Source organism: Megalobrama amblycephala, linkage group LG9 (assembly GCF_018812025.1).
Source record: "Megalobrama amblycephala isolate DHTTF-2021 linkage group LG9, ASM1881202v1, whole genome shotgun sequence".
Lineage (NCBI taxonomy): Eukaryota > Metazoa > Chordata > Actinopteri > Cypriniformes > Xenocyprididae > Megalobrama > Megalobrama amblycephala.
The window spans coordinates 18,469,397-18,491,783 of record NC_063052.1 but is presented as its reverse complement, the minus strand read 5'-3'; the positions used below and the strand labels follow the sequence as shown (position 1 = coordinate 18,491,783).

Sequence of the window (22,387 nt, the reverse complement as noted above, 5' to 3'; positions counted from 1 at the left end):
ATTTATATATTTGGATAAAAACAACAAAAGCATTATTTTCAAACATGATATGATTTTCTAACAAAGATCTAACAAAAAAAAAATAAAGATTAACAAATACAGTAACAAATGTATTGCTCATGGTTATGTTAGTTAACCTTACTGTAAAGTGTAACCATTTTTCTTTTTTCTTTTTTTTCAAATCTGAGCTGAGGTTGTTACTTATCATATATTCACTTGGCTTGTCTGCTTCTGAACACAAATGCTGATTAATATGATAATAATGTGAGGTGAATGACCAAGAGTGCAACCTGTGATTAAGATAACAAATCATGGAGTCTGTTATCTCAGACTCTCAAAGGGTATAATACACATTGAAATAATAATCATGTATATTGATAGTTTTCAAACTTTTCAAACAGTAGATACTCTAACTGATTTATATACAAACCCAATTCCAAAAAAGTTGGGACACTGTACAAATTGTGAATAAAAACAGAATGCAATGATGTGTAAGTTTCAAATTTCAGTATTTTATTCAGAATACAACATAGATGACATATCAAATGTTTAAACTGAGAAAATGTGTAATTTTAAGGGAAAAATAAGTTGATTTTAAATTTCATGGCATCAACACATCTCAAAAAAGTTGGGACAAGGCCATTTTTACCACTGTGTGGCATCCCCTCTTCTTTTTATAACAGTCTGCAAACATCTGGGGACTGAGAAGACAAGTTGCTCAAGTTTAGGAATAGGAATGTTGTCCCATTCTTGTCTAATACAGGCTTCTAGTTGCTCAACTGCCTTAGGTCTTCTTTATCGCATCTTCCTCTTTATGATGCGCCAAATGTTTTCTATGGGTGAAAGATCTGGACTGCAGGCTGGCCATTTCAGTACCCGGATCCTTCTTCTACGCAGCCATGATGTTGTAATTGATGCAGTATGTGGTCTGGCATTGTCATTTTGGAAAATGCAAGGTCTTCCCCGAAAGAGACGACGTCTGGATGGGAGCATATGTTGTTCTAGAACTTGGATATACCTTTCAGCATTGATGGTGCCTTTCCAGATGTGTAAGCTGCCCATGCCACACACACTCATGCAACCCCATACCATCAGAGATGCAGGCTTCTGAACTGAGCGCTGATAACAACTTGGGTTGTCCTTCTCCTCTTTAGTCCGGATGACATGGCGTCCCAGTTTTCCAAAAAGAACTTCAAATTTTGATTCATCTGACCACAGAACAGTTTTCCACTTTGCCACAGTCCATTTTAAATGAGCCTTGGCCCAGAGAAAACGCCTGCGCTTCTTTAGATATGGCTTCTTTTTTGACCTATAGAGTTTTAGTCGGCAACGGCGAATGGCACGGTGGATTGTGTTTACCGACAATGTTTTCTGGAAGTATTCCTGAGCCCATGTTGTGATTTCCATTACAGTAGCATTCCTGTATGTGATGCAGTGCCGTCTAAGGGCCCGAAGATCACGGGCATCCAGTATGGTTTTCCGGCCTTGACCCTTATGCACAGAGATTGCTCCAGATTCTCTGAATCTTTGGATGATATTATGCACTGTAGATGATAATAACTTCAAACTCTTTGCAATTTTTCTCTGAGAAACTCCTTTCTGATATTGCTCCACTATTTTTCACCACAGCATTGGGGGAATTGGTGATCCTCTGCCCATCTTGACTTCTGAGAGACACTGCCACTCTGAGAGGCTCTTTTTATAGCTCTCATGAAATCCAAAATGAGCCAATATTTGGCATGACATTTCAAAATGTCTCACTTTCAACATTTGATATGTTATCTATATTCTATTGTGAATAAAATATAAGTTTATGAGATTTGTAAATTATTGCATTCCTTTTTTATTCACAATTTGTACAGTGTCCCAACTTTTTTGGAATCGGGTTTGTATATAAAATACACTTGAAGGAATGTAGCCACAAGTTCCTTCATTTAAAATCAATGTAGATGTTGAAGAATAATGAACACTAATATAATATAAACCTCCAAGAAAAAGAAAAGCAAAACACGTATCTGTTATGATTATATTATCAGTTCTTATGTAGTGACATACTGAACGTTGGGCCCAAACTCAAGCCAAGATAACATGACTCTATTAGTCCTTGGTGACTTGGTACAGGCTGAGTTAATGACAGTTAAACATGATAAATGTCATTAACCCCTTTCCTTGTGCAGACCATGGTTCAGCTCCCAGAGCGTGAACCTTACCGTCTCCACGTGGAGCAAACCTTTTCCTTGAAATTCAATAGTTTGGTCTGTCTGATGTGTAAGGGTTCAGAAAGGTCAAGGCTAAAGATTAGTCATAGGCTACTAAAGGAGCTGCTATAAATAAGCCTTTGAGGATTCAAACTGGAGCCATTCATACAACGACAACAGCTTCACATTAGATAGACATTACATCAGAGAAAATGAAAAAATACTTTAGCAAACAACATCCTCATGGAATTCTCTTCAGCATCCTAAGCCGTAAGTGTGACTTTGCACACTTCAGTTATCCAAAGACACACAGCTGTCACTGTGAGCGATTAGTGTGCTTAAAAAACCAACATACCACCTGTCATGCTGCCTTTGGTGTCTTGGTAAAAACGATTCACTTCATGAAGAGCTTACCTTCCTTCCAAAATCTGCCGCTCAATGACCGACTCATCCTTCTTCAGAACCGCTGGGTGCCTATTTTCCTCCTGGGACTTGCGCAGGAGCACATCACTTTTGAGGTGTGGGACTTCCCTGCTGTCAGCATCCTTAGAAACATATTGTTGAATGGTCAGCAGAAATCAGATGTCTGTCCACCTACCCTGGCAGAAGTGTACAAACTTAAGATGTTCCTGAACAAAGTATGGAGTCTGGACCTGAGTCTAAATGAGTATGCATATCTCAAGTGTGCAATACTGTTCAGTCAAGGTGAGATTTTTTAAAAGAAATGCAAGAGCATGGTTTGACATTGCTTGTGAAAAACAAGTGCGCTTAATTATATTGAATGTGCATGTGTAGTGTACTTCGAATCTCAAAAGTATTTTTAATGAACTGTACTTGTAGATAAAAAGCCACTTAAGTATATCCATTCATGACTGTTTCTTAAAACACTTTTAAAAAGTTGCATTTTGTAATAATGTCAAAAGGTTTAATTTTAAGTACATTTTAAATCATTATGTTTTAATAATCTTTCAGCTTTCTTCTCAATAATTTGTCATGCTTTAAAAAAGTACACTTATTTTAGTATATTGATTAACATAAAGGACAGTACTTATTTTATATATTACTTTTATATTATTTTAACTCTATAAAATTACAAAATTGCAACGTCATTACAAATATTAATAAATGTAGGCCTATACACTCTAAAAATAACCACAACTAGCCTACAACTATCTCTGTGTGCGAGTATGACGTGATGAACTTCACCCATTATATTACTCTGTTAGGTGTATATTATCTATAATACATAATATAAATATGTCACATGTAGCATGTATTCTGTAAAGTGTTTCTGGTTCTCTTTACATTGTATAAAGCTAATGTTTGAAATGTGAAAGTGATTATCACAGATTGTATATTCAGTATATTCTTGGAATTCTGTCACTTCACTGACTTCCCTCTGTTTCAGATATTCCTGGCCTGAAGAGTTTGGCAGTGATAGCAGGACTGCAGGAGGAGGCCCAGAGAGCTCTGCACATGCTTATTCTCTCCCATCATCACCCCAGAGATCACCATACATTCACGAACCTGCTGTTTATGGCTAGCACTCTACAGATGGAGGCCCGAAGCCTGGTGACAGAACTGTTTTTCAGACCCATCACTGGCCAGACGGATCTCCAGGAACTCCTAAATGAGATCATTGTCACCAATAGAATAATGTAGGATTATAAGTATACAATCGAGTACAACACTTGTGTGCCATTTTTGAAAAGATGTATTATTAACCTTTTATATTATTATTATTATTTTTTATATAATAAAAGCACAAAGTCATACAAAGAGAGTTGTTGTTTTTGCCTGTTAAAATCATATAAAACTAAAATGCATTCAACTTTTAGCATTTTGACAGCAATCCATTCTCATATTTTGTATATTTGTCTCCACCTATTGGTGGTTCCCTTCATGGCACAAGTTGACATATACACAGGTCAAAGGTCTATGGCTGCGTTTGAGATGGAATCTACTATTTGAGAAGTAAGTGAAAGTGTAACGTTGCCTCCAAGATCAAGCATGAGTCTGGATCTAAATGCAGATAAAAAGGTGTTTAATAGCACAAAACCTGATACATGACTTGACCGTGGAACACATGACATGAAACGTAGCTCGTGGCTTTGACCAGTAACACCATGAACCATGAAAGGATCGCACAAATGGACAATAATCCACAGGGCAAGACTGGCCGTATGGTTAAATAACAGAGAAAACAACAGGATAACACCTGAAACTAATTAGCATGAACAAAAGAACTACAAAGACCATGAAAAGAACTACAAAAGAGCATGAACTCATGAATGGCCAATTTCAAAATAAGAGACATGACAAAGTACATAATCCTGACAAAACAGTATGCACATACAATAAACAGTTTTATACTATATAACTGTTGTCACATGACCAGCATGTTTGAATTAAGAGCGTTCAATTACCATAATGTAGTTTGTCATCAGGGAATACAGAAAATTTACATAATTATGTACAGTTCAAGAATATAGTTGTAGTAAAAATAAAAATAAATAGTAAAAATAGTCATTATGCTTTTCTGTGCATATCTTGTTGTGATTAGAGCACAAATCTTCAAACTGTCACAAAAGTCTGATGGACTGTGATAACAAAACTGATAAAACTCATGGTTTACAGTGAGTGTGAAAACCTCCATATGTAACAGATTTCAACTATTCTTCTCTGGGGAAGAATGTAATAATTAATATATTTAAGATGGATTTTCATGGAACGTCTAGGTCTGGAACAAGGGTAAAGCAAAACTTATAGGCTAACCTTGACCTAATTGTTGTTTGCATCATGCTCTACTGTTTAATTAACGTGAACAGAAGAAAAGGTTTACACTTCTAATGTTACCTTCATATAACAATGCGATAAATTGAAATCTGTTAGTTTTAACAAAAATCAACCTGGGAAATAAAATGTAAACAATACATTATCCCTTACATCACATACGGTACTGGAGTAATTTATAGGCAAAATAAGTATCACTCAACTTACCTGAACTGATATTCTTAAAGGGTTAGTTCACCCAAAAATGAAAATTCTGTCATTAATTACTCACCCTCATGTTGATCCAAACCCGTAAGACCTTCGTTCATCTTCGGAACACAAATGAAGATATTTTTGATGAAATCCGAGAGGTACTGACTCCTCCATAGACAGCAATTTCATTACCACTTTCAAAGTCCATAAAAGTACTAAAGACATTATTAAAATAGTCCAGGTGACTACAGTGGTTAAACCTTACTTTTATAATTTTCCATCTTCGGAACATAAATGAAGATCTTTTTGATGAAATCTGCTAGCTTTCTTTCCCTCCATAGACAGCGATGCAACTGAAACTTTGATGCTTCAAAAAATTCATAAAGAGATCGTAAAACAAATCCATATGAATCCAAATCCAAATTTTCTGAAGAGACTTGATCACTTTATAAGATGAACAGATTGAATTTAGGCTTATATTCGTAATTACAGCTTGTAAACTAGGAATTTTCTGAGAACTCCAACTTGTACCGTGACCTCTGTACCACTTGACTGCTGCAGGTTCATGCTGCGTTCACGCCATGTCGTAATTACCGTAAACAAAGCTCTGTATTGTTTTTGAATCGCTCTTGCGGTACTTTGATGTCATCGATCAGTCTGCACAGCGCTGCTTCAAGTCAAACACATCTTAAATCTGCAGTGGTCAGGTGGTCCAGTAGCTCGTAGCTCTTAGAAAATTACAACTTTACATGTTGTCATTACAAGTTCTACAAGTACATAAAGACTTTTTCCAGTTGTTACGGTAAATACAACATGGCATGAACGCGCTTTTCCAGTTGTTACGGTAAATACAACATGGCATGAACGCGCTTTCAGGCTGCGTTTGAAAGGTGAAAAATGCTGCCTTCGGAGGATGCATTTCAAGGTAGGTGAGCATTAAGGCACGTCCAAAACCAATGTTAGTTTTGCTTCCTGTCACCTGAGATACCTTCATCTGATCAATTTTTGAAGGCAGCATAGATGTATCCTTCGCAGCCTTTGATATCCCACAATCCTGTGTGTCCCACTCAGTGACAGCTGAGCTTAAAAATATATATGGCAACTGAAAGTTGTGGTTCGTGGTCAGTTTGTGTGTAAATGTACATTTTTGACCAACGTTTTCAACTTTTGATGTCATTTCTAGTGAGAAATTACTATTGTAGTAAATAAATATTCACTTGGTTATAACTAAAGCTCTCTCTATTATGCTGTAGATCATTAAACCATTACACCGCCTCAGAAGTCGGTCCAAAATCATGTTTCAGCAGGTACCTCTGTGCGTAAACACTGCCTACAAAGTCATTGCCTGATAAGTCAGAGGCCTACAAGTTTTGGGATGCAGCCTCAATTTGGCATTGATAGCGTTAACATAGAAGCGCATAATTCCGAGTAGATTGTCACGTGTTGTCATTCCGTGATTATGGTTATAACGACATGGTGTGAACACAGAAAAAAAATCCTTCTGAAAGTGATTCCAACATTGCCGTTTCTCCATTATCGTTATAGTTGTGGTGTGCTATTCTTTTACCTTTAGAATGATTTTTAGAGCTATATCTTTATCGTCTTTAGTTTGAACGGGGCCTTCTCTTTTTTCTGCCAATGTGGAAATGATATATGACTCAGTGCAGCACCTCCTTTCTGTTTAGCACCAATATGAAGGTAGCGTTGTTATTATCCATCTATGAAAAGAGCTTGTCAAACCTGTTGCGTTTGTTTGCTGTAGCCAGAGCAGTTTTATAGGAGACATATAAAATCATATCTTCAGGCTTATAGTACTGCACAAACACACCTTAATTCAACTAATTAAAATGTCCATTACTTCTTATATTATTCACGTACATCATTTTCCTCAGATATGTGTATAAATACACACTAAAAGCACCATATGTCTCAGTATTGAACCTGCACTATCAGGTATGACAAGCTTCAGTAGTTTCGATGGTAGCTAAACCATTGATGAATCATATACCTGATGATTCATAGAACATCAACAGGAACATCCTGGGTGTAGGTATGTTGGACAAACACTCAAATGACCCTATTTTCCCCTGCCAGACACCAAAACCCCCTGAGGAGTCTTCAGTAAACAAGGGTGGATTGTTGTTAAACTGATACAGCAGCGACAGTTTCAGTGCAAATACAGTTATAAGGAAACATGTCCACGCCAATGAGGGTATTATGCTTAATCATGCCTGGACTTATTTGATATTGAGCCAATGATAGAATCAAACACAATCATTTATGAATGTTTGACTCTGTGCTCACATAAGACATAATTAAACTACAACCACATAACCAAGACTGTGGTCTATACAGACAGATCTATAACCCACTGACTGCAGGGTTATGTAAGGTCATGTAGCTGTGGTTTATGGGCTGGTTGATCTAGGTTAAGAGTCAAGAAAGCAAATGGATTGTGGTGAAAGCTCTATAAACACTGCTGTGGTCTGTGTGGGTTAGAATTATAGGCTACCTATGATTTGTGCACTAATCAAAAGGAAAATTGTGACTACAAATATCGATAACATTAGTATAGTTAGTATGAAATCAGTCAAGATGGAAAAAAAACCCCAAAATATTGTGTATATATACATACAACAGCATATTTCAAAGCTGGCTTTGCCTTATGATAAATTCTTAGATAAACATTGGTATATCAAACAAGGTGGATGACGTATTAAAACAACTCTTCCGTCACATTGACTGATAGTTCAAATATGAATTGGCTTCTTGCAGTAAACCATAATTACACATAATGTATGCTGCCACGCAAAACCCCTTTAAAACATTTAACCATTTATAACTGAATGCCTGAAGGGTTCAGAAATACTAATCCATTGGATCACAGGCAGTGTGTTTCCTAAATGTCAAAACATGACTTTTTTTTTTTTTTTTTTTACTGCCATTTCACCTTAAGGCAGAAACTAAAAGTGATTCATTGCATATGCAATGTATGTCAAACATAATACAAAGAATAAGTTTCAAGTATTTGATGAAACACTATTCCTATGCCCTTTCTCCTTAAACAAATATCACTTTCTGCTTTATAATTTCCTGGTATTCTCTGGGGGTTTTAAGGCTTCGATATACGAAACGTGCTGAATAGCAGCTTAGCTCCGGCATTTCCAAATTGAATGTGACATTGCGTCCTATGAACCATAGTTTAAATGAGTTCTTGCACTATAACAGCGCGTTTCCGGCATCACTTGTTGCGCAGTCTTGCATAAGGGATTTTTTTTTATTTGCATACTTTACATGCATTACAGTAGTGTGTGAATGTTAGTACAACTGATTTCTGTGTTGAACACAATGCATTTACTCAATTCTGATGATGTCAGCTGTCTTCACTGAAGGCACATGCAAAATATTTTAATTTAGTTAGCATACAACTTTTACCAGTTCTTTGAGCAAAACAAGCATCCTATGTACCAAGAAATCAATTTCTTAAAAAATCCATGTTAAAGCAACCTTAAGGGTCTTACATAAGAGAATGATTTTTTCCTAACAAATTACTCTTGCAACAGTGAAATTCACATTAAAATATACATTTAAATTTAAACAAGCAATCAATTAAACGCTATGCTAGACTGCGTATGGCAAGTGAAGTGCATATTGTTTCTTTGTACATTTAAATAAGCAGGTCCATTTACCACTCTTTAACATTCATTCCGGCTCAAAGCATTTTGTTTGGTACAACAAACTTCACACAGCCAAACTTTCACTGAAGCGCATTGACTAATACATTCATCAACTTATCAATAAAGCAATAGTTCACTATTAATAAAGATGGAAAATGTCATTATTTATTAACCCTCATGTTGCTGCACACCCTTCCTTTCTTCAGTGCAGCACAAAAGGTGAATTCTTGAAGAATATTCTGTCCAATATTTGGGGACTCATATGACTCATTTGCTATCTTACAAGTCTTCAAAAGCCTTTTTTTCTTCATCTACAACACCATTGCTTTTTGTCAACTCGGAGATGTGTTTCATGAAAGAAGGAAAACTGGCATGAGGGCGAATAAATTATGACAGAATCTTTGAACAAACGTACCCTTTAAAAGGCAGAACTGAGTGGAAAGTTAAATCATGCTACAGTTTATGTCCATCTGTTGGCTATAAAGAGGTCAGACTGTTTTCCATTCTTCATTCTCAGGAAGTCAAGCAAATTCATTTGTTGGCTTTTGTCTTCTGGACAGCAACATTGAAATACTTCACACATCCATCACAAGAGACCAAAGAACAAAAATGTGAAACAGAAGCATAAATACAACTACATCTTCAGATATGTTAAAAAAAAAACTGCCCATGAAATCACAATTTTCAGGGGTATACTTCAAAATCATCCACTGATTCCAAGCCAGAGGACGTATTCTTCACAGAGATTAAGTATTCATTGTTTAAGGATGTTTGGAAATGAAAAAGATAAATGATCTAAAGAGAAACTCTCACGCCTGTGTGCTTCTGGGTATTAAAGGAGTGTCCGACGTGATCGGCACACCAGTTTCCTGGAAACTTGGAGAGAATGCTGTATGGAATGAGAGAGAAAGAGAAAAGGCTTTATTTAAATTAAAGCAAATAAACATGCAATTTGATCTACTCTTTATAGGAGTAGTATCATGAAAAATAGACTTATCATTGATCTTTTAAATCCATGTAACTTTTAAAATTTCTCTTGTGAAAATGAAAATTCTTTTGAAAATTTACTCACCTGCAAGTAGTTCCAAACCTGTATAAATTTCTTTGTTCTGCTGAACACATAATACTATGGTAGCTACTGCTTGGTTACTGACATTCTTCCAAATATCTTCCTTTGTGTTCAGCAGAACAAAGAAATTCATACAGGTTTGGAACTACTTGATGGTGAATAAATGACCCTTTTATAATCTTTTGTCATGCTTTAAAGATGTACACATTTTGATGTGTTGACTAACATACTAAAGCACACGTAATAATACTTGATTATAAGTTTAACTGTAGTGTGTTGTTCAATATTACATTTAAAGTTAATTACATACAAGTAATTAAAATATATTTAAATACATCACACACAAGGTATAATGTACAGTGGCATGAAAAAGTATGTGAACCCCTTGCAGAATCTGTGAAAATGAGAATTATTTTAATAAAATAAGAGGGATAATAAAAAATGCATGTTATTTTTTGTTTAGTACTGTCCTGAGTAAGATATTTTACATAAAAGATGTTTGCATTTAGTTCACAAGACAAAACAATAGCGGAATTTATTAAAATAACCCCATTCATAAGTATGTGAACCACTGATTCTCAATACTGTGTGTGGTTACATGATGATCTACGTTTTTTTGTTTTGTGATGGTTGTTCATGAGTCTCTTGTTTGTCCTGAGCAGTTAAACTGAGCTCTGTTCTTCAGAAAATTCCTCCAGGTCCTGCGGATTCATCAGTTTCAAGCATTTTTGCATATTTGAACCCTTTCCAGCAGTGACTGTAGGATTTTGAGATTCATCTTTTCATACTGAGGACAATTGAGGGACTCAAACTCAACTATTAAAAAAGGTTCAAACATTCACTGATGCTCCAGAAGGAAACACGATGCATTAAGAGCCGAGGGGTGAAAACTTTTGAATTCAAATATCAAGGTAAATTGTACTTAATTTTTCTGCCGGGAAACATGCAAGTATCTTCTGTACTAAATGAAAAACAATTATATTTAAACAAAATAAGAAAAATTGTGACATCTTCCTGTTCAAAAGTTTTCACCCCCCGACTCTTAATGCATCGTGTTTCCTTCTGGAGCATCAGTGAATGTTTGAACCTTTTTTAATAGTTGAGTTTGAGTCCCTCAGTTGTCCTCAATATGAAAACACAGACCTCAAAATCCTACAGTCACTGCTGGAAAGGGTTCAAATATGCAAAAATGCTTGAAAACTGATGAATCTGCAGGAGCTGGAGGATTTTTCTGAAGAACAGAGCTCAGTTTAACTGCTCAGGACAAACAAGAGACTCATGAACAACCATCACAAAACATAAAAACAGTCGTGGATCATCAGGTAACCACACACAGTATTGAGAATCAGTGGTTCACATACTTATGAATGGGGTTATTTTAATAAATTCAGCTATTTTTTTTATCTTGTGAACTAAATGCAAACATCTTTTATGTAAAATATCTTACTCAGGACAGTACTAAACAAAAAATAACATGCATTTTTTATTATCCCTCTTATTTTATTAAAATAATTCTCATTTTCACAGATTCTGCAAGGGGTTCACATACTTTTTCATGCCACTGTAGTTTACTATAAATGCTTGTCAGTGCATTAATAATATTTCAAAGACAATACAAGTAGCTATGAAATTACATACACATACATGTTCAACTAATTGCATTTATTACTTTAAACTATAATACATTTTCATTTAATTGTAAATATAGTGTGTCCAAAAAACATTCAGTTCACACTTAAGTATAATCTTTTCTGTAAGTGTATTATTTCCATAAATACTCTTTTTAAAAAAAAATTAGTAAAGTTTATTGAAGGGTTGACCTGACAGAAAACCCACAGTCTGTGAATAAGCTTACTTCTCACTGCATTTGCATCTCATTTCACATGAGAAGAGGATATTTACATAGTTTTAAAAGCACAGCAGCAAAAAACAACAACAACAACAACAACAAAAAACCCAGCCAGTTTATTTTTGAAGGTGACTATGATTATGTGATTATGACTGTCTGGCAAAAAAAAAAAAAAAAAAAGAAGAGGAAAACATAAGTGGAACACAGAGAAAAATAATAACAGTTAAACAAAAAAACGATGACATGAACCTACAAATGCTGAAGTAATAAATGTGTGCTCTCAGAAAGTTATGTTCTTAACTTCATGTTCCCACAAACGTTTATATAATGGAATAAAGGCAAAAAAAAAATCCAGCTGTCGCTTGCCAATAATGCAGAACATGAAAACAACATCAAGCAATGTGAAAGGGAGGGGTAAACCACCACTGATGAGGAAAAGAGAGACATTCAAATTCAGAGGAGTGTAACCGATCAGATGGCTTCCAGACAAGAGAGCATTGTTTGTGACAATGTGGTTGGTTACATCACAAACCCCTCAAACTCTCGGCCACACACCCCTCTCATTCTCCCAGAGCTGATGCAGGCACTCAACAGCCTTTAATTCAGGCAGAGAGAGGCCTGCAGCACTGCTACGCTAACACACAGAACCAGCTTCAGCTGCTAACTAAATTAGCATGAGGTTAAACTAAGGTCTTTGCTTAGTTTTATGCAAAACAAACTGTGGGAGAGTCTCATGAATGTTCAGGTCATATTGCTCGCCAAATTCAATAGAAAGAAGAGAAATTATATAACTTGCATATAAAAAACCTAGTTTAAGACCACTGATTTTTCACATTGAAGTATTATTTTCATGATATTTCATTTAAATTCTCTCACTAATAAAAATAAATAAAAGTAAATAAGTAAATAAAATCTCATTCACGTTACTGTAATGTGAAAAAACAACAACAATAATATATTATTAACATTGTAATGTGCACTACTACTTCAAAAGTTTGGGGCTGGTATTGTTTTTCTAATGACGTTTTTCATGCTCAACATTATTTGATAGCAAAACAGTAATATTGTGAAATATTACAACTTAAAATATTAGTTTTCCATGTAAATATATTTTTAAATGAAATTGATTCCTGTGATGACAAAGCTGAATATTCAGCATCATTACTCCATTCTTCAGTGTCACATGATCCTTCAGAAATCATTCTAATATGATGATTTGCAGATCAAGAAACATTTCTTATTATTATCAATATTGAAAATAGTTGTGCTGCTTAATATTTTTGTAAAAACAGTGGTACATTTTCCCCCCAGGATTTCTAGAAATAGAAAGCTTTTGTAACATTTAAATCTCTATACTGTCACTTTTTATTAATTTAAAGCATATTTACTTAATAAACATATTAATAGTTTTAAAAACAACAACAACAAAATATCAACAACTTTTGAACGCTACTGTATTATTGTAATAGGCCTACCTTTGTATATTTATTTATTATTTATCATTTATACATCATGGGAATTTAAGCAGTCTTTAAAATTGATCTGGAGTGAAATGCGTCCTAGAGATATTTTCATATTGCCGTAATCATTTGCAGGTTTTTGTGTTGAGAAAAGTCTGTGTAAACAGTTCATAAAATCAAATTCACTACTTACACTGGTTACTGTTGTTGCGCAACTTCCTTGCTTCTATGTCATCAGACCTCTCCATTGAAATCTGCAACTCTAAAGAGAGAATAAAATGATTTATTTACATATTCAGAAACCATTATATGCAACATATGGCATGCAGTGATTTCAATCATTCATCATTCATTCACTTTTCATTGTATAGAAAAGAGCCTTTTGTGTTCCACGTAAGAAAAATCATACAGGTTTGGAAAGACTGGGTGAGAGTGTGTAATTGATGGCATGAAACAGAAGTTGCTATAGTCTTTTCTTCCTTTTCATGATGTATATTTAATTGAAACAGCTTCTCAAACAACAAAATGTAGGGTGGGACTTGATTTTGTCTAGTTGTCCAATCTGGAATTGATTGGATGGTTGTGGTTTGCTATTGCTGTGATCTCATGTCCCACCCTCACACCAGTAAACACATCTTCAGAGAAGAGATATTGATTATTATTTTGAAATTATTTTGACGAAAGATTACAAGGGCACATTAATAATAATAATAAAAAATAATGATGTACACAGATAAATAATTTATAACAAAAACTGCAATATTTTATAAAACACAAGAATTGTCCATTTTGGTTTCATGGTGACTAACATTTGCAAGAGGCAATGAGAATGAGAATTTTGCAAAGTTCAGGACTAGATGTTGAGGAAAAGAGAAATGTTGTTGTCACTCACTTCCATCACTCATAGAATTATAGCTGCTCTTTTGGCTGTTCTTTTTGCTGTTCCAGGTGTCATTGCCGCTGTCTCGCTGTAGCTCTTGCGGACGAATTTGCGGCCTTTTCTTACTCTTGCGCGTACTGATGCGAATAATCTCTCGCACCAGCCTGCACTCGGCCTCCTGCTCCTCCATGTTGTGCTCCTGCACGATATCCGAGATCAGCTGACTGATCTCCCGGGAACGCCGCAGGAACATTGAGTCCGAGGTGCACTTGGCCAGCTCGTTGATCTCAAACTCAGAGAAGACCTCCATAAGCTTCTGGGTGATGAGTTTGTCCACATCTTCTGTCTCCTTGCCACTGATAAAGTCATCTTCCGGTAAGCTACTGAAGTAGACTGGACTGTCCATATCGATTTTAGAAGTGGAATATGACACACACTCCTCATCATCTTCTATGACAGATGTGTCCACCTTGACACCACGAATAAAGACGTCGGGATAGAAGCCATTCTCAACCTGTGGAGGTCTTGACGGGTTCTCCACCTGCGCATTGGTGGCTGAGCTCTCGCTCGAAACGAGACAAGGTAAGCGCCGACATACGCGGTACAGTCCACAAGTCAACACGCTACAAAAAAGCTTCCTGCAGCTACCCACAGACGAGCAGGGTCCGCACATACACGTCCCTGAAACGGGCTCTTCTTTGGCAGGGAGAAAGCTAACAGTCTCTGGCCCAGTCGTATTGCCATTGGCATCCTTGTTGACTTTGTGTCTCACTCCAAAGTGCTGGATCTCAATCTCCACTGGATCGACAGAGCGTTCTCGGTATGGCCCTTCATCAATGGGACCACTGGTCCAGGACGGGGTGCTCTCCATAGGGACAACACTCGGCCTAGACCGTCCTCTGGTGGCTGCTTTTGCAGTTACCTGATGCTGGACTGAGGCCTCAGGGTCTGTTAAAGAAAAAGAGACTTAATAGGAGAAAACTAGGAGGAGGTGAAGGTTTTAACTTACACTTTCGGTCAGTCTCAGTAACAAAACTGCACCATGTTGTCCCAAATTTTCCTTGTGATGTAAACCAACCAGTTTAAGAGCCGTTTTGTGTTTGCTTTCTTGGCTGTTGTCATTGTTAATAAGAGAGTGAAAGTAAAACTTTCACCTCAACACCATCAAAACAATATAATCATCTAAATTGTATTTGTCATCTAAAGCCTTATGAAAGTGAAATAACATATACAGTAAAAAAAATTATATAAAATACATTTAATTTTACTGTAGACTACTGATTTTTATTCCAATAAATCTAAGTAAATAAATAATTATTTCCAACTTAAATGTTTTCTACAGTTTTAGATCAGAGTTTTAAATTAGACAATAAAAAAAAAATTGTGATGCATTGTAAATTACATTCATGCACTTTAATATTCTTTCATATCTAGGCCGCCATTGATTGTTTACAATTTCGGAAAAGCTACAAAGTTCACTGTCCCCAAACAAACATGCCACAGTTTACATAAAAAAATCTAGTCAAACGAACGATACTTTAGGAATTAACTAGTTAACTAGTATACGACTGTGGAAAACACTAACAGAGCAGGAGTAATATTAATAATAATAAAAACTTTGTTTGTTTCTCTACTCACGCCATATGGGGAAAAAGTCGAAATCTGACGAGATTCTTCCGGAAGTCCGGAGAGCTAAAAAAGGTTGTTCGACTTAGATTTCACTATTAGTCCACAAAAATACCGCCGCGGCTCATTCAGTTGTCCTCAAAATGTATTAAAAAGCAAAAAACTGGAGAATGATTTGACCGGAATGCTCGTCGTACCTGCTTCCATAAACACACAGGCAGATCTAGAGGGCTACCTGATTCTACAGGTACATCAGGACATGGACACTGGTGACGTAATTTGAAGAGTCTAACCAATTGTTTCATTGACTGTAAATCATATCAGAAGACGTTTGCAACCAAGCGTACACGTAGGCCTATATTTTGATAAAACAAGAAGTTTTAACATTTGATATTTTGAATTGCTATGGATAGTTAATCTATATTTTAATAGGATGAAGTGAGTGAACGAAGCGCTGAGATGTTTAACCAACAGATGGCGTCAATGCTCCTCGGTAACAGTGGAGAAGATGACATTTTTTTGTTTAGGACCAGGTTCATAGCATAACTACTCATATTTCTGCAGCACATTTCACCACACAAGATACTTTACTTCTGTTTCTGCATTATTTGTAGCTACCAAAGTGTGACAGGATTTGTTAACACTAGCAGTAAGATTTTAGGAGTTCAGCAGAGTCTTCCTATACTGAGCTGTATAAATCACCAGGTAGTTAGAAAAGCTCAGTCTTTAACAGTTACCTCCCATCCACTCTATTCTAAGTTTCAGCTTTTACCCTGAGGATCTCTGTTAGGAATAGGTACAAACATTCATTTATTCCTACTGCTATTTCTTTGATAAATTCTGGCATGCAGGGAGTAGGTGGACATAGTGGTTTGAGCCTGTTGCCTTGTTTTTTTAAAAATGTAATTATTAATATATTGTGAATTGTGCTGTGAAACTGCCCCCTAGGGGACAGAAAGAAAAATCATAAAACTGATTTTGTGGGTTCAAAGTTTATTAACATGGTGTACGGTTTTTGAAAGGGTGGTGCATCAGGAATAGAGCTGCAAATTGCCAAGACAGTTCCCTGTGTCCACAGTTTCTATGATCACTGAACAGCAATGGACTGGATCAGTCAGAGCATCCTATAGTCCTTGCAGAGACCAGAGCCTGATGACTGACAGCCTCCTCAACGCACACCTAATCAAGGCTGCAAGAATTTGAAAAAAAATTAATGGGTGGCATTTGAGAATCATGCAAGTATGCAATTAAAATAAGCAACTTATTTTCACAGGCTTCAATGCTGTAGACCAGGTTTAAAAATGTATACCAATTTCTGCCGTACACATTTTCTGTACACACTGAACACCCGATGACCTACCACAGCTGCCAGTCAAGTATATTTTAGTATGCCTCATACTGTATATTGTATCAGTATTGTACGGTATTAAAATTGGTATTAAGTATGAAAACTTCAAATAGGCCTGCTACTGGACTAAATTGAAATTGTGACGTTTAAATTGTGACATCCAGTTGTTATATGAAAGTGTTGAGTATAGCTGTTTGAAATGTTTGTCACATTATACACAGGTACACAACTTAAGAAAAAAAAAAAAAAAAAAGTGGTCAGTACATACTGCATAGTTTGATGTAAACTACAATGCTATTCTGAACATGGCAATAAACATTCTGAATTACACTTAGGAAATGAGGCTGCCCACTATGTAAAGCGAAGACAGATTGCTGGGATGCTGTAAATGCTGAAATAACCATCCCACTTTTGGACTCTTCAGTACTGCTTTCAGAGGGCAGATCATTTCCTGCTAAACACCAAAAATATAGATCTGTGTAGATATAAATGAAGCAGTTGTACTCACTTTATAACAGATGTTGAGAATTGATTCTAGATGGGGAGGTTAACTCCCTGGAATGTGACTAGGCCCTGCTGACCAAGACCTGCAGGGCTATTTTGGGCCACCACACATTCAGGAGCAGAGGAATCCAATCTGTTAACTTGAGGCTGGTTTTGTTCAGCTGTTGCAGAAGGACCAAATAATGTTATTTTCTGACTGAAAATCATATTTAAAACATGCAATGAGATTGATTGTGGTGCACTTTAGAGCAAACCTTGTCTGTAGTTGCTGGAAAGTGTAGGAGAAAGCCTTCGGATGGCACCTTGGCCGAACTCACTTGGAATGGCAGTAATGTGCCTAGTGTAATCTGTATTTCCTTGAGTTGCAGTGAATTGGCTCTGGACTGCTTTGGAACCATGATATTGAGGAGCTGAAGAACAAACAGGTTTTTGTACATTTTGACCTGGCCTCTGGCCCAGGTAACTTCGAGTTAAGGACCTTTGGAAAGCACCACTGCTAACATCACCAGAAGCCCATTGGTTCTGAAAGTTACCAAAGCTGCTTGTGGGTGCTTTATTAAGCCTAACACGGACTGTATTGATCTCATTAGCTCCAGCAGTAGTGGGGTTATTGGCACTGAATCCTAATTCACTTCTAAAAGGTTTTGAGGGCCTAGAATTTGGTTTGTATGAGGGTCCCTTCACAGAAGAGAAGGTCTGATACCTAGTCCGGGAAGTGCTAGTGGCTGGCCAGACATTTCTGAAATTTCTGGCTGCTTCAAAAGGCTGGTTTTGAGGAGCAGTCTGACCAGAGGCAAATGTTATCCTATGCTCTGGAAAGCTAGGAAGAACTTTGGGTTTATTGGATTCTGTTCTACTTTGAAAATTGGTAGGACCTTGCATTATCAGGATTTTTCCAGAACTGGCAGTTGAGGACTTTGCAACATCGTGTTGAGCCCCACTTCGAGAGGGATACATGGGCTTATAGATTTGACTAGGCTGACCGTGGACATTGTAGGCCTGCTGGAATTTGGGGTGAGTAGCTTCATAGTGAGCTGGTAACTTATTTCTATGAGTACTTTCTGGGGCTTTGAGAAGAATCCCACCAGAGCTGACAATTGAAGATTCATCCACACTGTCCCTACAGTCATTTTTGGAAGGCTTTCTTAGCTCAGGACTGGGACTGTATTGAGTACCAATCATGGAGTAGTGAAGAGGTTCATTCCATGACTGGCCCTGACTACTGGTAGTCAATCTAGTATCTCTAGAAGTCTGACTGGCCTGATAGGAATCAACATGACTGGGAACTCCAAGTGATTTTACAGAATCGGGATGCCCACTATAGCCCCCATGACCTTGAGCACTTCCTCCACCTTTAACAACAATGATTGGACCTGAGCTAACAACCGAAGGCTTGACCTCAGTGTACTGAAGTCCACTACTAGAGGGTTTTCTTGGAATCATACTCGAATACATAGACATTTCCTTCAGCAATGGGCCATAACTGCTACTGGCTGTCTGGACTTTGTTAGTGCTTTGGCTCCATTTAGATGAACTACGTGGATGGGACATCCGACTTAAGATAGAAGTTGATCCAAGATTTGGGTCTCTTGCATGCGGGTCTCTAGAAACTTCAGAGTTGAACTCCATATGGCCAAATGTGTTTTTAGGAGGCTTCACTGCAAAGACGTTGCTAGATCCAGAAGTTTTAGCCACCTCATTACTAGATTCACCTCTAGAGTGTTTTAAGGGGTTGGGTACCTTTAGGTTTCTTATCAAGGTGGACCCACTCTGAGATGAAGTAGAAGCCAGTTGGCTACTAGGCTGGACACTTAAGGCATCAGCAGCCGTACGAGACTCATATTGAGCAGAGGGTTGACCAAAACCTGACAAGCAATATGTTGGAACAGAAGCAGAAGGCTTAAAGTTAATATTTTCTTGATTGTCACGTATAGCTTGAGTCTCACAAGCTTTTGAATCTGATTTTATATTTGAGCCCGCAAACACTCTCCCCTTATGATAATTATAACTTCCATGGGTGCCTTGACTGTGGGGCAGGTGAACAGAACTGTAGGCAGGGTCATTCCAACTTCCTATTTGTTTAACCTCATGGCGAATCACTGGGAAAGTGTGAGATGAAGCTCTTTGCATATTAGCTGTTGGCATGCTCCCTGTTAGAAACAAATAAAAAGTACACAAAAAGCCAGAGACAGCAATGTTTCAGATACATATCAGAAGCATGTTATAGGCTTACCTTCATAATTCCCCCAACAGGTTACATAAGCAGGAAACAAGGCAAAAAGAATTCTGAAAACAAGCAAGAAGTCAACCATTTGGTTGAGCAATGTACAGGTTCAGCTTCTGAGCAAACAACAACCACCAAAAAAACTTTCATTTCAGTCAGTTTAGTGCTCACCTTAAGCAGTATCTAGAACCCATTGTTGAATAAGACACCCACAATTTTTGTTACAATCCCACTTGAAAGCTTCTAACACAAACCTCAATAGGAATCCTCTTATAGACTTCACTCCTCACCTTTAGCCAATCAGCAATCAAGATACCTGCAAGTTGCAGCTGTTAACAATAATCACATCACTTTATAAAAAAATTCTCTGTTTATAAATCATGTTTAAGGGTCAGATCAGGAGGAAATTGCTGACCACATTTATTTGTTCACAATTCACTTTAATGTATTTACATGGTTAACAGTTATTTCTGATCACTGGATAAGGATTTTAGAAAATCATTAATAAATCATTCATACTCATTTGCAAATCAGTTCAACTTGCAAACAGGTTTTACAAGAAAAAAAGTTGCACAAATAAAAAAATATTCATTTTAATGACCTTTTCAGACCTTGAAAACATACATTTATCTGCTATTTATAGGTTTTCTATGACTGAAAAAACATTTTCTAGACTGTGTGATGAATATATGCTTTCTAAACTGCTGCACAACCTCATCTGACCATGATTAGATTTTCATCACTATGAGCTCACATCAATAAAATACAATACAGGCATTTTCCATGAGCTGAACTTGGTGGAGAAGGCATAGTTGATGTCATTTATCATATTTATATGGACAACTACAGACATTTTGTGTCAAAGTTCAGACTGCAAAATATTCATTGTGTATAATATACAGTAATGGTCAGGATCCACATCCAGTATATTCTGAAGCGAGTGCTTTCGAGGAAGAGGCTTTTAATGCATCAAGCTGAAGCACTGACATGTGTTCACAGTATGAGGTTTCATTCCTTAAGGAGGTATGAAAGCCATTAATGCAGTCTAATACATAGCCTTCCCTCATACTCACACGCATACACGCACCGCTCTGACAATTTCCCATTCCCACCAGTGCACATTTGATAGATAGGGATCATTACTGTCATTCTCCTGCAGTCAGCAGGAAGGAGAAGCATTCGTCTCCTGATACCAGGTACTTGAAGAGGTGAGGAGATCTGTCACACCGTCCTACTTTTCTTTGGCATGTCATTTCATCCTTTACATTGTCCCTCATTTATTCCTCCAACCAGGGGTGAAGAGGGAATGTTGGAACGGATAATTTCCTATATATTAACAGAATCCCACATGAGCTCTTCACCTGCCATTATTGATAGTGATGCGACTGTGTGACCTTTACATGGAGCTGTGATTAAGAGTCAAGTTTACGTTAAAATGGACGAAGGTAACTTGGTGGCTGTTAATATATGGCACTTTCAGATTTCAGCTTTCTGTTGAAAGGAATCAATGAAATGAATGCCTGATTTCTGTTAAGCTGTTTAGAAACAAATGAAAAATGACATATAAAGTTTAGTAAAGCAGCAAGTTTTTTTTTTTTTTGCAAGCATCATCAGAAATCATCATAGTGGCACAAATAAAGTGACTCAGTATGGGGAAAAATGAATAGAAATGAAAATGTTTTTTTTTTTTTTTTCAACTGCAATGAGCCTCATTAATCAGAAAACATGTATCCAGGAAAACACACTCCATCAGTCCTGCTCTGAATCCTTTGTTTTAGTCTGCATTTACGAAGGAATTTTCGAGAATAAGCTCCAGTAATGGCCAGCCACACTTGGCAAATTCCATCGTCAGCAGATTCTCCTTAGCAAGCAGTGACATACAGGAGAGAATGTCCCATTGTGAGGTGTAGTGTGAATCTATTCATCATCGGACATTCAAGGATTCTTATTATGAAACGTGGACTAGATATTGTATTTTCTCATCAATCTTACATTCTGCACCACCCTCGCTATACAGATCTGGATTTCAGACAATATATGAGTTAATCTTTAAGCATGTTTAGGTCATATGTCACCCTAAAATAAATCGTACTAAACATATTTTTCTCAATCTCATTAGCAAATATACGTCCAGGGATTTTTTATTTATTTATTTTTTTTTATTTCTCATCATTCTCTTTAGAGATTTTCACTAAATTCTCACAGTAAAAAGCTACTGTAATAAACTGTAAACTATGATACTACTGTCATTTCATGGAAAAAAGGGACAGTCTGCTAAGAATTTATCATTTTGTGTTAAAAGTAATATCAACATTATAGCCAACCTAGTAAACCTAGTAGTTGATGTTTACGGGTGCTCCTGAAAACCTCTCTTTCCTTTCAATGACACATGAAACAAATGCTTATATAATGTTCAGGAAATTGCAGAAAGAGCCATTCTCTACTGTAATGTCAATGTGTCATGCAAAGAAAAGGGATCAATTCAAACTATAGTCTATAGTCTATATAGTCTATAGTCTATAGCAGGGGTGGCCAACATCGGTCCTGGAGAGCCACAGTCCTGCAGA

At 36.8% G+C, this 22,387-nt stretch overlaps 3 protein-coding genes across 4 annotated transcripts; 1 reads left to right on the top strand and 2 right to left on the bottom strand.

Annotated features, from left to right (window-relative positions):
* The first annotated feature begins 2,350 nt into the window (after nt 1–2,350).
* Nucleotides 2,351–3,977, top strand: nr0b2b (nuclear receptor subfamily 0, group B, member 2b). Its single transcript, XM_048200951.1, has 2 exons — nt 2,351–2,903; nt 3,607–3,977. Exons 1-2 carry the CDS (start codon nt 2,411–2,413, stop codon nt 3,858–3,860), a joined length of 747 nt encoding a protein of 248 aa, XP_048056908.1. The 5' UTR covers nt 2,351–2,410; the 3' UTR covers nt 3,861–3,977.
* Nucleotides 3,978–8,441: 4,464 nt separating this feature from the next.
* kdf1b (keratinocyte differentiation factor 1b) lies at nt 8,442–16,086 on the bottom strand. 2 transcript variants are annotated; one of them, XM_048201989.1, is made up of 4 exons: nt 15,942–16,086; nt 14,131–15,066; nt 13,432–13,500; nt 8,442–9,749 (listed from the first exon to the last, which is right to left on the bottom strand). In XM_048201989.1, the coding sequence occupies exons 1-4, from the start codon at nt 15,949–15,951 to the stop codon at nt 9,670–9,672; spliced, it is 1,095 nt and encodes a 364-aa protein (XP_048057946.1). In that variant the 5' UTR covers nt 15,952–16,086; the 3' UTR covers nt 8,442–9,669. The 2 variants fall into 2 exon arrangements, with proteins under 2 accessions (XP_048057946.1, XP_048057947.1); XM_048201990.1 differs by having other exon boundaries at nt 15,757–16,021.
* A 634-nt stretch (nt 16,087–16,720) lies between these two features.
* zgc:175136 (uncharacterized protein LOC100136863 homolog) lies at nt 16,721–20,068 on the bottom strand. Its single transcript, XM_048201988.1, has 5 exons — nt 19,992–20,068; nt 19,830–19,882; nt 17,851–19,746; nt 17,601–17,757; nt 16,721–16,933 (listed from the first exon to the last, which is right to left on the bottom strand). Exons 1-4 carry the CDS (start codon nt 20,012–20,014, stop codon nt 17,627–17,629), a joined length of 2,103 nt encoding a protein of 700 aa, XP_048057945.1. The 5' UTR covers nt 20,015–20,068; the 3' UTR covers nt 16,721–16,933; nt 17,601–17,626.
* Between the last annotated feature and the right edge of the window lie 2,319 nt (nt 20,069–22,387).

What these genes read in the sequence shown, in the direction of transcription:
- kdf1b (XM_048201989.1), bottom strand. An exon ending in TAATTCTATGAGTGATGGAA is followed by an intron (nt 13,501 to 14,130) that starts GTGAGTGACAAC and finishes TTCTCTCTTTAG; the next exon opens with AGTTGCAGATTTCAATGGAG. An exon ending in GCGCAACAACAGTAACCAGT is followed by an intron (nt 9,750 to 13,431) that starts GTAAGTAGTGAA and finishes CATTCCATACAG; the next exon opens with CATTCTCTCCAAGTTTCCAG.
- nr0b2b (XM_048200951.1), top strand. Translation starts at nt 2,411, where the DNA reads ATGAAAAAATACTTTAGCAAACAACATCCTCATGGAATTCTCTTCAGC. An exon ending in TGCAATACTGTTCAGTCAAG is followed by an intron (nt 2,904 to 3,606) that starts GTGAGATTTTTT and finishes CCTCTGTTTCAG; the next exon opens with ATATTCCTGGCCTGAAGAGT.
- zgc:175136 (XM_048201988.1), bottom strand. Translation starts at nt 20,014, where the DNA reads ATGGGTTCTAGATACTGCTTAAG. An exon ending in CTGTTGGGGGAATTATGAAG is followed by an intron (nt 19,747 to 19,829) that starts GTAAGCCTATAA and finishes TGTTTCTAACAG; the next exon opens with GGAGCATGCCAACAGCTAAT. An exon ending in TTCCAGCAACTACAGACAAG is followed by an intron (nt 17,758 to 17,850) that starts GTTTGCTCTAAA and finishes CTTCTGCAACAG; the next exon opens with CTGAACAAAACCAGCCTCAA.